Below are 12,500 nucleotides of genomic sequence, written 5' to 3' on the forward strand. Positions count from 1 at the left end.
ATGGACTCTGAGGAATGTATTCCAATATGGACCATAATCTCAATATATGACGAAGATGACTCTTACTGGTTTGCTGCAGTACCCCCCCCCCCCCCCCCCAGAAATCGCTGCAGACATCATCATCACTTTCGTCTTGTTCCTCACTCCAGGCAACATCATCATCCTCTTAATCATACTTGTTTTCTTATCGTCGACCAGGGAGGAATTTGTTGACTTCACCTCGTTCCTTGCCTGGAATAAGCCTGCGAGATAGTCCTCTTGCGTCACTCCTTATTAAACTGAGATGTGACATTTGGGGGGTACCAATAATTCTGCCCATTTCTCTTCTCTTTGTTTCAAATTTAAGACGATTCTCTTGGGTATGTCAAATTTTTCGCAAAGAGAGTCCTTTATATAAGCCAGGGAGCGATCTTTTGCAAAAACCGCCTGAAACGTCCTAGCAGAGAGTTACGAACAGCCTTCCGTTTGCAGCGCACGGGGTTACTTATTTGTTATTCTGTTTTTTCGAACGAGATTTCCTCTTTAAGGGTGCCATAATCAACCTGAAAGCTATTTTGAGTCTTTGCTCCGAATCTCAGTGAGCTTGCGAATTAGTCGTACTAACTAGCCTTGCGTCTGGCAGCCCCACGATCAGCACAGTGAAATGACATCCTCGTTGAACATGTGGCGACGTTCTTCGGCCAATTTTAATTTTTCCATTGGAGAGAACTGCTAATTCTAGATCTATCTTAACTTTTCCTCAATTTGTTGAAAGATTTTTCGCTTCTTTCCATTCGATTTAAGTTCATATTTTATAACAGTGTTATCGTGAGGTTTTAATGTGTGGTTCTTATCAGTAAGTAACATGCACAGTGGTGGATGGCGTTCTCCTTTGCATTATCCAGTTGTTTGGATTTGGCCTTCAGCCTACTCAGCCTTCTTGGTGGACCGTGTACTGGCGAACTTGCCCTTTTTCTTTGATGAGAAGGAAGAAGCAACAGGATACACGGCGAGAACAAGTGATACAGATCAAGAGATTACGACGAGAGTGACAACGAACAGATATGAAGACAGTGATTTAAGGACGATTATGACGACAATGATACGTCGGGCGACAAACAATGATGCGTCTACAAATCAGTGAACATTCTTGTGTAAATACCAAATCTGATAGAACGTGCACGACATGGAAAGCAAGATTATCTCTATTATTGATTAAAGTTTGTACGTGCAAAAAGAACATAGAATTGTTATTGGTTAACAAACCGTTCGACTACTTTCGGCTCAACTGGGGGAGGGTCACAATTTTATTAATGAGACTAACAGGAGGGTTCGGAGGCTAAAACTCTCAAAAGGTGAGGGCCACAACTTCTGGCCGACTTTTTTCCTCATCCTAGTATATTATATGACAGATGTTACATACACGTTTGTTTGAAAATGCCTTCAGTGGTGAAGCGGAAAGAAGCGGGGGAAGCGCGATGGAAAGAAGCGGTTCCTATAAAACAACTTCGGGTTCGAATCCAATCCACCCGGTTATAACTTTTTTTATTTCCTTATTTTCTCTTGACTACCACAATCATGGGGAGACACAGAATCTTAAATTAACGATAATATTAAATTCAAAAGCAAAATTAAGAATTAAACGATAATCGTTCACTTAGAGAAGGACATCACGTTGGACATAAGTAGGAAATAAGTATGTCTTTACTAAACGCGTCAGTTTTCACTGCCCTATACTATTATCTATATGTACAAGTTTATCTTATTCTTTCTAGTTATCAGTCTTCTTAATTTTAGATATATCATATTCCAATTTGTTCAAGCGTCACTTCTAAAGATCTATGTTGTAGTATACAAAACATCAAGTTAAAAGTAAAATGCGCTTTACCGTACGCTCATGGAGGTCTAATTTATTCCGTTTGATCAGCGGTTTAACTTGTGTCCGAACGGCTCAGGTTTGCCTGCCATGTTGTTTTATCATTGGCGGACTTAACTGTTTCACCTGTAATCTGAAGAGGTTCAAGCATGTTCCGTAAGTCAGTGTTCAGATAGACATTTGTGAGTTACTCGAAGGCATTATACAAGCCATATTTTTCCTTCGTTTAGAAACCGTTAAAGGAATTGTTACGTGACAAATTTGTGATATCCGACAACGTAATAGGACCGCGGTAACTGTTCAAGCTTGAATGTTGTTGAGGAGATAAGTCTTACATGCGTGCAATACTGAATAATCCATTTAACGCGTTTAGAGTTTGGACTTTATTCTGTCATACGCCAATTAATCTCTGTGGTTTTGGCGGCCACAATTTGGTTGTTACTCGTAGCTTTCTTTTGCCCTGATCGAAGATCAATGTTCTTTGTCTTGTTTGTCCAAATTTCATTCTGCTGTCAAATTTTATCAAAGTACTACCGATATGTCAGCGTAACGGTTCATTCCTTCAGATTTAAGGTGTTTCCAGGATACTGTTGCAGTCTCTTGATCTAAATCTTTTGGAAATCCCAAACCATAACAGGAGCCTATCTGCTCATGTCTTTCTCATCATAGATGCTGTAGATGCCGAGCATTTACTTGATCAGTAATGATCAGTATACCATTTTGTTCATTGATTCATTCATCACAAGAACACTGGAATCCACAAATGACCAGCTCCCTAAGACAGTGGCTTCATGGCTCAGTTGGTTAATAGAGTGTCCACACCGGTATCACAAAGTCATGGGTTCAGATCCCGTTGACGTCCTGAAATTTTCAGTCTTCTCTACGCAATTGCTAAGATTGCGTTGATAACTGTGAGGATCATAACTTCACTTGCGTTTTTACTTAACAGCTTAAGAATGTTCTCTTGTTGGATGTACATTGTATTTCTGCAGAAAAAGCAAATAAGAAAAGTTTAAGGACTTTTACTTTACGGAAGATGAATGTGAGTTTAACTCGAGTGTTTTTGGTTTTAAAGAAATTTACATAACAGACAACTGGGGACTTTTGAAACAACTATTTTTCAGCATGTCACATGCAAAACGAACCAAGAAAAAAAGAAATCAGAGTTCCTTTAGTAAGAGTCCTACCTACAATCCTTGATACAACTAATTGATTGAATATTCATCCTAACACCTACATGTAAAAGAGAAAAAGATATTAATAACAAGAATCCAGATTTTATCTTTATAAATAAGTATTATTTTATTATTGTAAATAATGGTATTTAATGGTATTTCAATAATAATGGTAATAGTAATAATAATAATTATTATATTATAATGATTATAATATTATCATGATTCTTATCTTTATTTTTAAAGGGTGAACTGAATGCAAAAAATAAGCATTTTTTATTTATGCTTTAAACCATTCACAATAACTTTTCAACTTTTTTCTGGCATATTCATCATTTTTCCACATAAAAAATGTTTTTATTGCAATTTTGGGCCATCAGCATTGCGGCTCAGACTGGAAGGATCAACGGTAATTTTACAGGTTATGATATATGATTGTGGGGAAGACATGCGAGAATGCCGCCTTATAGAAGCAGTATTTAGACTGATGTTTGTTGCTAATACTGAGTTCACAAAGAAACAGCAAAGAAACAAAGAAAATATCCAAAGCAGTACTTATCTTTACCTTGTTTCTCTTGATGATGCAATCTCTGTTCCCCATATCATACGTCACAGCAGGCGCCTCATTTAATTTTTAGCCCGCACTTAAAATGTCGAAAAAGTGGGAAAAGCCCATCTCCGAATGTAATTTTTTCACAAAAAAACAAGAAACAAGAAGAAAAAACCATAAACTTAACTTTAGTTATGTTAAGCTTTCCAAAAAAAAAATGTTGGAGAAATTGTCGATTTTAACCTTCAGTTTTCCTTCAATGGTGGTCTGAACTGGTATGTTACATGAGAAGCATGCCTGTTATTTATAGTTATTGAAATTCTAGCCTCACAATATCTGAGTAAGGTGAAAAATAATAATATCTAAACTTACCTACTTGTGGTGCGGGGCACAGACAGGGCGTGAGGCACCATATGGTGGTGCCTTGTAAAATGCTTGTCAGCAGACCTTTCAAGTCTCTCCTTCCGGCTATGGGAAATTCTAGCTTAGAAAAAAAGATTGTCTCCTCAGGTGCTTAGGCAAGATTGGACATTCTTGTGGCATATGAACATGATCCATTTTGGTAAAGGAATTCATAGAATTTACCAACTTCTAGAAAAAAATTATCTTAATAATTTCAAATTAATTGACATATGATTATCTAAATCTCTGCTTACTAATCCAAAACAATTAATTATAAAATTGTGTAACATGGTTTTCTCTCCATTGGTTGTAGAGTCTTAAATTTAATTTGCTTTGCTTAATCCATATGATATCATATAATAATAACAATATATAGATAAATGTTGATAATATTTATGAGGAAACCTACCAAAGATATGAAGGTGGTGCACCAAGCTGTCTGCTTTTGAGGATACTATGGTAGATTAGGATTTTATGAATTTCCAGTTTTATTCTAGCTGAACTTATGATTTCTTTGCGACATCTTTATGACACCTATTTTTCAAAATCTCCAGAAAAATTCATCATTTTCATTGTAAAAGATCGTTGCATGAAAGTTTCATAATATCATTTTAGTTATAGCTAGTGTATGCATATTTTAACAGCATCATGGTTCCTGCCAAGACACATTTCTACATTGAAATTTATATTGACAGTTATTGCTATAAATAAATTATATGCTTTGCATGACAATTAAAATAAATATAAATGTTTAAATACTGGTATCTTGGTTATATTTTATGGATATTTTAACGGCATCATGGTCAGAGTAGTAGACACTAATTACAGTATTCTCTATGATGTCAAATTTTGTTGATTTTAAGTAAATTTGATCAAGTATGTTTCCTGATGAGACAAAAGTTGCATTTTGTACAAACTGTGAATAACCTAGAGACGTCATTAAAGATTTTAATGGTCTAATGCTATCATCATTTAAGTAATTGATGTTGAAATCACCAAGAATGATGTCAAATGGATAAGTGCCAAGGATATTTCGTAGATGACTTACGTACTCTATTATATTTGAGTTGTTCTTTCGGTAAAGAAAAAGCACTGTAAACTTGGGACACATAGTTGTTGATCTATTCATAATTATTACAAATTTCATTGCATTTGCTTGTGGAAAGTATTCATGTTCCTTAGTTTCTATTGATCTTCTGGTACACAGTGCCAAACTCAAAAATCTATCAGTAGGATGATCTTGCCGGTAGAGAGTGAATGGTAAAAGATGAGATTTTATGTCAGTATCATTGCTATGAGGTACAAGTTGTGTTTCTGTCAATGCAATTAGATCACTATTCTTTATGTTTGCATCATACTTGATATCTACACTATGTTTTTTGAGTGATCGTATGTTTAAGAGACATATAGTGAGCGTTGCATTGTCCTTATATTTTTCATTAGTTCCTTTGCTTTTTGACATTTCTCGCAGTCTTTTGTATTCTTCATGTACCCGAGGATCTGCTTTCACATGTTTGCTGTTAATTTTTCCTAGAATATGAATACCATTTAAAGTGGTAGCTCGGCTCAGTGCAACATATACCTGACCATAATTGAATGATCTCTGTTTGACCAACTCAAAACTAATGACAAGACTGTTAAGTGACAATCCTTGTACTTTGTGGATGCTGACAGCATAAGCCAATGTCAAAGGGAATTGCATTCTCTGTATTTCGGGAGAAGAAGGTTTATTTGGATGTATTTTAATTTTTGCTAGGACAGGTTCTATAGGTACAACTCTATTCTGTCGCACAAAACTGTTAGTACTCTTTTGAATTAAACTGTTGCCAGCTTTGGCATCATCAAATTTTATATAGATGATGGTGGGTTTTTTAATATTTTGATTTACTTCAATTCTAACAACAGTTCCTAGTTGACCATTTATAAGTCTATCCGAAATATCAATGTTATTGGTTAACATAACTCTAGCAGTTTCCTTTATAGAAATATTAGCATCAAGTCCACCAGTTTCAGACCTGGGTCTAGCTAAAATTCTGTTAATAGCTTGTTGTGATACATTAACAGGGTACTGATCTGTGGCTTTAAGGTGGAACAACTGTGCAGGTATTTGGTGCAATTTCATTTCATTGTGTCGATTGACTGGATTATTTTCAGCCCAAATATGAAGAGCATCTGATGGGTAATTAACATCTGATAGATCAATAGATCTAGATTGGATGCACTTGATATCTTCTTCAGTTTGACTTGCTGTGCGAAACCTATTCAAAAGTTCAGCAAATGGTTGGTCATTCTTTTGTCTCATTATATCAACAAGCTCTATCATTGTGAATAGGTGCCATGGGTGGTACAGGTTAAACACATCATTTTTGTAATTTGCAAAGACAGGTTTCCTGCGTATTGGTGGAAGTTGATACATATCACCAATAACAAGAATGCTAATGCCTCCAAACAAGTGTGCATTTGATGTGCCAAAAATTTCTGTTAGTCTTTGATGGATATGAAGCAAAGTAGTGTTGGCAACCATAGAAATTTCATCTATTATGATCAACTTCAGGTCAGCTAGCGACATTCTCATCTGTGTTTTCTTTTCGTCACACATTGCACGTAAATTATCACCTGTTTCTTTGGGAATTGCTAACGCAGTGTTTATTGTTGTCCCATCTATGTTAATAGCAGCAACCCCAGTAGGTGCCATTAAAAGAACTGTAGGTAATTCAGGATTCATAGGAGGATGTCTAAAAGTCTTTGTGACAGTGTGGTAGATTGTTTGGATCAAGTGACTTTTACCAGCACCTGCTCCACCAGTTATAAATAAATATATTGGTTTTACTTCTTCGGGTTTTAGACTATTCATGTTTTTCACTCTACTTCTACACCAGGCAAGAATTATATCATAAGCATAGCGCTGTCTTTTGTTCAATGATCTAACACATTCCCGTAGCTCATCATCACTTATTTCTGTTGGCTGGTTGTACATTGTTATTCCTACGTTTGAATTATTCTCACTTTCTGACGATGAAACAAGATGTGTGGGTAATTGTTCATTAAACGACTCATTTGGTACTGAATCACCTTGCTCTTCAGATTGTAAATCTGCATTTTCTTGGTCATTCATAGAATCATAGCTGTAGTCGGTGGTATTGCCCTGGTTATTTCTAACAAATTCAAATGCTTCTGTAACAGCATCAGCATCAGGCTCAAAATTCTCTCTGTTTCGCTCCACTACAGCTTGTACTTTATGCTCATAGAATTTAGAAGCATATGTTTGATCACTTCCTAAAAGACTTCTTTCATCCCTCCATGGGAAGTACAGGATCAGGAGATGATGAAAATACAGTTCAGGTTCTTTTGTTTTGTTTGGCTTGTGATATCTTATTACAGCTTTGACTTTTCTACACTTCATAATTTCATTCGTCTTCATTAGTGTTATTTTGTTGGGAAGAAATGTATCTGGATCACAATCGTGGTGTAATTCAATGGCATCGTCAGTTAAAACCTCAGGTTGAGCATCACCTGTTTCTTGGCAGTCCTTTCTATATTCTTTATAATAGTATGCAGCAAACTCTGCCAGACTTAGCCTATCTACAGAGGGAATACACTGTGGTCTTAAAGTGTATCGCTCAATAATATTAGATTTAAAGATGTCAGTACTTTCATTATCCAGTTCATCAAGTTCTTCTGCTGATTTTGCAATACGTACCCTTTTTTCTGGTGGGTCAGTACTAACAAAAACTGTTGCAGGAAATATTTTTCGTAACCATAGTTCAGGCATGCATCTGTAAACACATTCTTGTGAACTAACTTCTCTAGTAGAAAGGAAAGCAGCACCAATTCTCTTTAAGCTATCCCTGACACTCAAGTTTTCGTTCTTAGCTTCCTTTGCAGCATTCATAATTGCCTGTGAACATTCAGTCTCATCCTTGGTAAAATATGAGCACACATAAGTTATGCACTTGTAGTGGTTAAATACAGGTTGCAAGTCAACATTTGCTCTAAAACCCTTAATACCAGCAATAAAATAATTATTAATGAAACAGCTGTCTATTGGTCTTTTTAGGTGCAGCTCATAGTTTGAGTCAGGTGAAATGGATAAAGCCCAGTAATATTGTTCTTCAGTTATGTTTACAGATTTGAAAATATCAGCTTCTGTTAAAGTAGGATCATAGTTTGCCTTACTGGGATTTAACACCTCATCTATTTTTTCTTTAATTAGTCTAAGGATTTCTTTTTGTCTGTCTATCGTACTTGTCTTTACTTCTGGATCTAAATCATCAGAAAGAGGTTCAGCCACAATAGTTTTGTTAGTAAAGAAGTGCCCAAAATTAAATCTACATTTCATGTTTTTGTATTTTCTACAGGTCTTTGAATGACTGTGCTTTTGATAGGTTTTTACAATCTCATGTAACTCAGAGTCTTCATTTTGATCAGGAAGGCATGCCTGCACATGTTCATCTATGAAATAGATATATGCTTCCTTAGTATCATGTGTTAGTTTAGGGCAATCTGATGTCCATATTAACGCATGTAAATGAGGAGAGCCTCTCATCTGAAACTCAATGCGGAGTGCATAGTATACTATTTTACCAATTGGGTTTGTATTACTTAGCAGAATTTCAGTGAAGAATGTTTCAACTCTATATTGAAAGTGCTTAGCAACAACAACAGGATTTACATTGAGCATTGAACATCTCTCATTATAAGACAAAGCATCAACTTGTTCATTTGTGAGATTTTTACCTTGTGTTCTTGCAATAATCTGAAAAAGTTCAGGCCACCTAAGGTCAGCACAGGATAATGTCATAAACCATGTTGGTATCCCAAGCTGTCTTACCATAGCTACTACTTCATACATAAATTTTTGCCAATAAGGTGGTGTTCCTGGAATTTGTCTCAAAAATAAATAAGCCTGATTTTGACAAATGAGATTTTGTAAACTGTGCATATTATTTGATCTTACTTGAGAAGCAGTAATGGGCTGCCCATGCATTTTTTTCAAAGCAATATTGATGCTATCTGATACTTTCTTCTGTTCTATGATGAACTGAGCAAAGAAGAGATATTCAGGATTGGTAGCAAATCTACCACTGTGATGTAAAAGTCTTGCATTGAAGTACTTAACTGGTGACAACGTTATTTTTCGGTTGACGGAGTACCCATACTTTCCTTTTGGAAACAAAACAGGAAATGCTAGTTCTTCACATTGTTTGTCTGCCATGAAGGAAACTGGATGTTTACTTTCTCCAGGAGCAATAGCATACACTTCGTTTCCTTGAGACGATACATCATTTTGCTCAACACTTACAGGATAATCAGGTATTACAGACTGTAAGCAAGTCTCACTTGTTGGTGCTCGAAATTCATTTAAAGGATCATCATTTTCTTCATCTGCAAATGTGCTGTCTTTCCTACTATTTTTATTGTTTGATAAACTGTCATCACTTATGCCAGATCCACTGGAGTGGTTGTCATTATTCAAAATTGAATCTTCTAAACTAACATCATTTTGCTGTAATACTGTAAGATGCCTATCTATTTTGTTCATATCTATACATATATTATCATACAAAGGATTATTCATTTTGAGCCACATCAGAGCATTTAATATCAGTTGAGGTCGCACAGCTTGAAAATAAACATGGCCCCTAAACTCCATCTTTCTCTTCAGTTTCAACAGGATTATACCTGACCTTTCAGGAGGACGTGGCAATGTTCTACATGTTTGATCACATTCAACTGGTACATTGCATATTGCTCCTTTAATCTTCCTCTGTTGGCCTTTAGGCATTACCACTATCTTTTCAAAAACTATCCTCTGTGCTATTAATATTTGTTCAAGTTTTTCTAGTACTGAGAGTTCTGGTGGTGTTTCATCAACTTCCAGTTTATTACATACAGCTTGACATGGTTTTTGTCCTTTTGAAACTTTCGCATGGCATGTTCTACAAATGTATTGTTTGTCATCAAATGACTTTATCTCAGTGAAAAGATGGCGTACACTATATTTATTCTCTTTAAGTAACATAACTGTTTTTCTATATAGTATTCTATGACAAACTGAACATATGTAATATGGCCCCTCTGTGATCTTATTCTGAAATACTGAAATGTAGTGATCCAAACTATGCTGAACATTTTTTTTCCTAGAATTTTTTGCTGCATCACTTATACGCTTAATTACTTTTTGCTTTTTTATTGGATCCATTCTGCAATATTCCTCTTTTCTATTGTTCAAGTGTTGTGCCTTAACCAGTGGTTCCATTGCATTATACTTCCGCTTTTTATTTTTAGTTATCAGATCTTTTTTTACAGGATCTAGTTTATACCACTCTGCTCTGTCAAACAAGAGTTTTTCCTTTACTGCAGGATCTAGTGATTTATACCACTCTGCTCTTTGAGACAACACTTTTTCTTTTTCTGCAGGATCTAGTGATCTGTACTTCTGTACTTTTTCTGACAAAAGTTTTTCTTTTTCTGTACAATCTAATGATTTGTACCACTCTGCTCTCTCAGACAAGAGTTTTTCTTTTTCTGCAGAATCTAATGATTTGTACCATTCTGCTTTGTTAATTAAGTATTTTCGTTTGGCACTAGGTTCCATTTTTGCATAATCTTCTCTTCGCTTCTCAGCAAGTGATCTTTTGTGCAGATTAGATTTGTGCTTCCTTAATACCTTTTCTTTTAAAGTTCTTGGCAAATTACTGTAACAGTTTAGAAATCTGATAATGTATGCTACCTTTGAATCATTAATTGTATTAATTTTTTTAACAGTATGAGCAAAAGCTTGAAGGAGGAGGTTATTGTCATTGACAGTTTGAAATTCATCTAGTGTTCCGTCACTATCGAATATTGCTAAGTAGTACTTAGTACTTTTACCCTTAGAATTGTGCTGAAATATACAACTTACACAGTAATTTGAGAAACATATCATAAATCCAGTATTGCCACTTGTGTTATTCAAAATAAAGTTTTCGAGGAGCAGTTTGCTACTGCTGGATGCACAACTAAATATGCCTTCTTTCTGTGTTGTAAAGACAATATCAACAGTTGCATCATATATTTGAAGTTTATTTGGAAATTTTCTTAAACAGCAATTTGCATCAAAACATGCAAATTGTTTCTGATAAAACTCATTTCCATGGTCAATAATTGCATCTAGAGTTTGTGAATTCCAGTAAGTGCATGCCTTAATCACTGAAAAACAAATGCAATAAAATGATAAAGCACAACATCTTTTTATGAAAGACTCGTCATCATTCCTTACTAAAATATGCACCATTGCTCCATCATCATCAGCAAGTTCTGATTGAGTGGTTTCACTGTACTCATTGACTGGGTGATTCTTCTCCTTTTCTAGTCTTGTTATTTCAACACCAATCAACTCAAACAAAGTATTTGAATTTTCATACAGAATTTGCAAATAACATATGACATCATGTATACTTTGTGCTTCTAATAACACACATGTTCCTTGAGAATGAGGCATACCTAACGCATCTCTAGCATGTGAATCAAATATTTTAAATTTACCATCTGGAGTACAGTACATAGAAACAGTACTACACTCAATTGTTAAAAGAAACGATTGGTAGTTTTGTCTTACTAATGTCAGCAAAGCATCAACCAAAGGCATACAGAAACTTAAATCATGTATAATGGATCTGCCATTTACAGTACCACTATAACTTGAACTGTACTGAAGCTGATAATCTGTATTAAACACATTCAGCACTTCCGGCAACTCAGTCAATAACAGGAAAGTTTGTCTGGACAGTCTAGATAATCCAGAATACAATTCATTACCAATATTCATAATGTTAACCAAATCCATTGATGAGCTAATACTTCTCCTGTAATTATAAATCAGTGAAGTAAGAGACATTGCTACACACTGAGTACCTGCATTTTCGCCAAACACTTCCACATTGCCTTGACTATAAGGCGCTTGAATAGTTCTGGTATGATCAATGGGCCCAGGGTTTTTCTCAATATCATTACACAGCTTGAACTCTGTATGATTCATTCTATGGTCAACGTCCTTATAAACAGATCTTACTGAAGTGTAGTTACACTTAAATTTCACTCTTCGACCACAAGTTTTAGCTTTTTTCCTTTGATGTGCTGTACACCATTTCCTTTTCATACTCCTCTTCTTGACAGCAGACCTTGGTCTTACAAACATATAGTCTAACTTACGATTAAGTACACTCAACTTGGTAAATAAATGCATGGCAGAAGATTTCGGTACGTTCTTTTTAATATATTTTCGAACAAATTTCCTGAAATGTCTGCTCTTATGCAAGGCTCGTGATAACTGCTTCACTGGAATTCTGCTTGGTTCTCGATCCCTTTGGTGACGCCTTCTTACAGATTTACAATAAACAAACTTAGCATAACGAGATCGAAATTGCAAGTCATCTACTGATTCTTTATTATCAAGATCCACAATAACACATGGCTGAGCCTCATTCTCAAATATGTTCTCCTGCAAGGCTCCTTTTAGCTGTTTCGCTGAAACACT

General features: G+C 35.4%; 1 protein-coding gene and 1 long non-coding RNA gene across 3 annotated transcripts in view; both read right to left on the minus strand.

The window, feature by feature from the left end:
- Positions 1 to 3,058: 3,058 nt before the first annotated feature.
- The window catches only part of LOC137992525 (uncharacterized), an 11,895-nt gene continuing 2,453 nt past the window's right edge, over positions 3,059 to 12,500 (minus strand). The window contains exons 2-3 of one of the 2 annotated variants that reach the window (XR_011121708.1): positions 3,957 to 4,060; positions 3,059 to 3,088 (exon numbers count right to left, since the gene is read on the minus strand). This is a non-coding gene — a long non-coding RNA (uncharacterized lncRNA). Of the gene's footprint in view, positions 3,089 to 3,952; positions 4,061 to 12,500 lie in introns of both variants that reach the window. The other variant, XR_011121707.1, reaches the window with a different exon arrangement.
- Positions 4,092 to 6,814, minus strand: LOC137992514 (ATP-dependent DNA helicase pif1-like). The gene has a single exon (XM_068837883.1). The coding sequence runs from the start codon at positions 6,705 to 6,707 to the stop codon at positions 4,734 to 4,736; it is 1,974 nt and encodes a 657-aa protein (XP_068693984.1). The 5' UTR covers positions 6,708 to 6,814; the 3' UTR covers positions 4,092 to 4,733.

The sequence above is a fragment of the Montipora foliosa genome, chromosome 2 (genome assembly GCF_036669935.1).
Source record: "Montipora foliosa isolate CH-2021 chromosome 2, ASM3666993v2, whole genome shotgun sequence".
Taxonomy (NCBI): Eukaryota; Metazoa; Cnidaria; class Anthozoa; order Scleractinia; family Acroporidae; genus Montipora; species Montipora foliosa.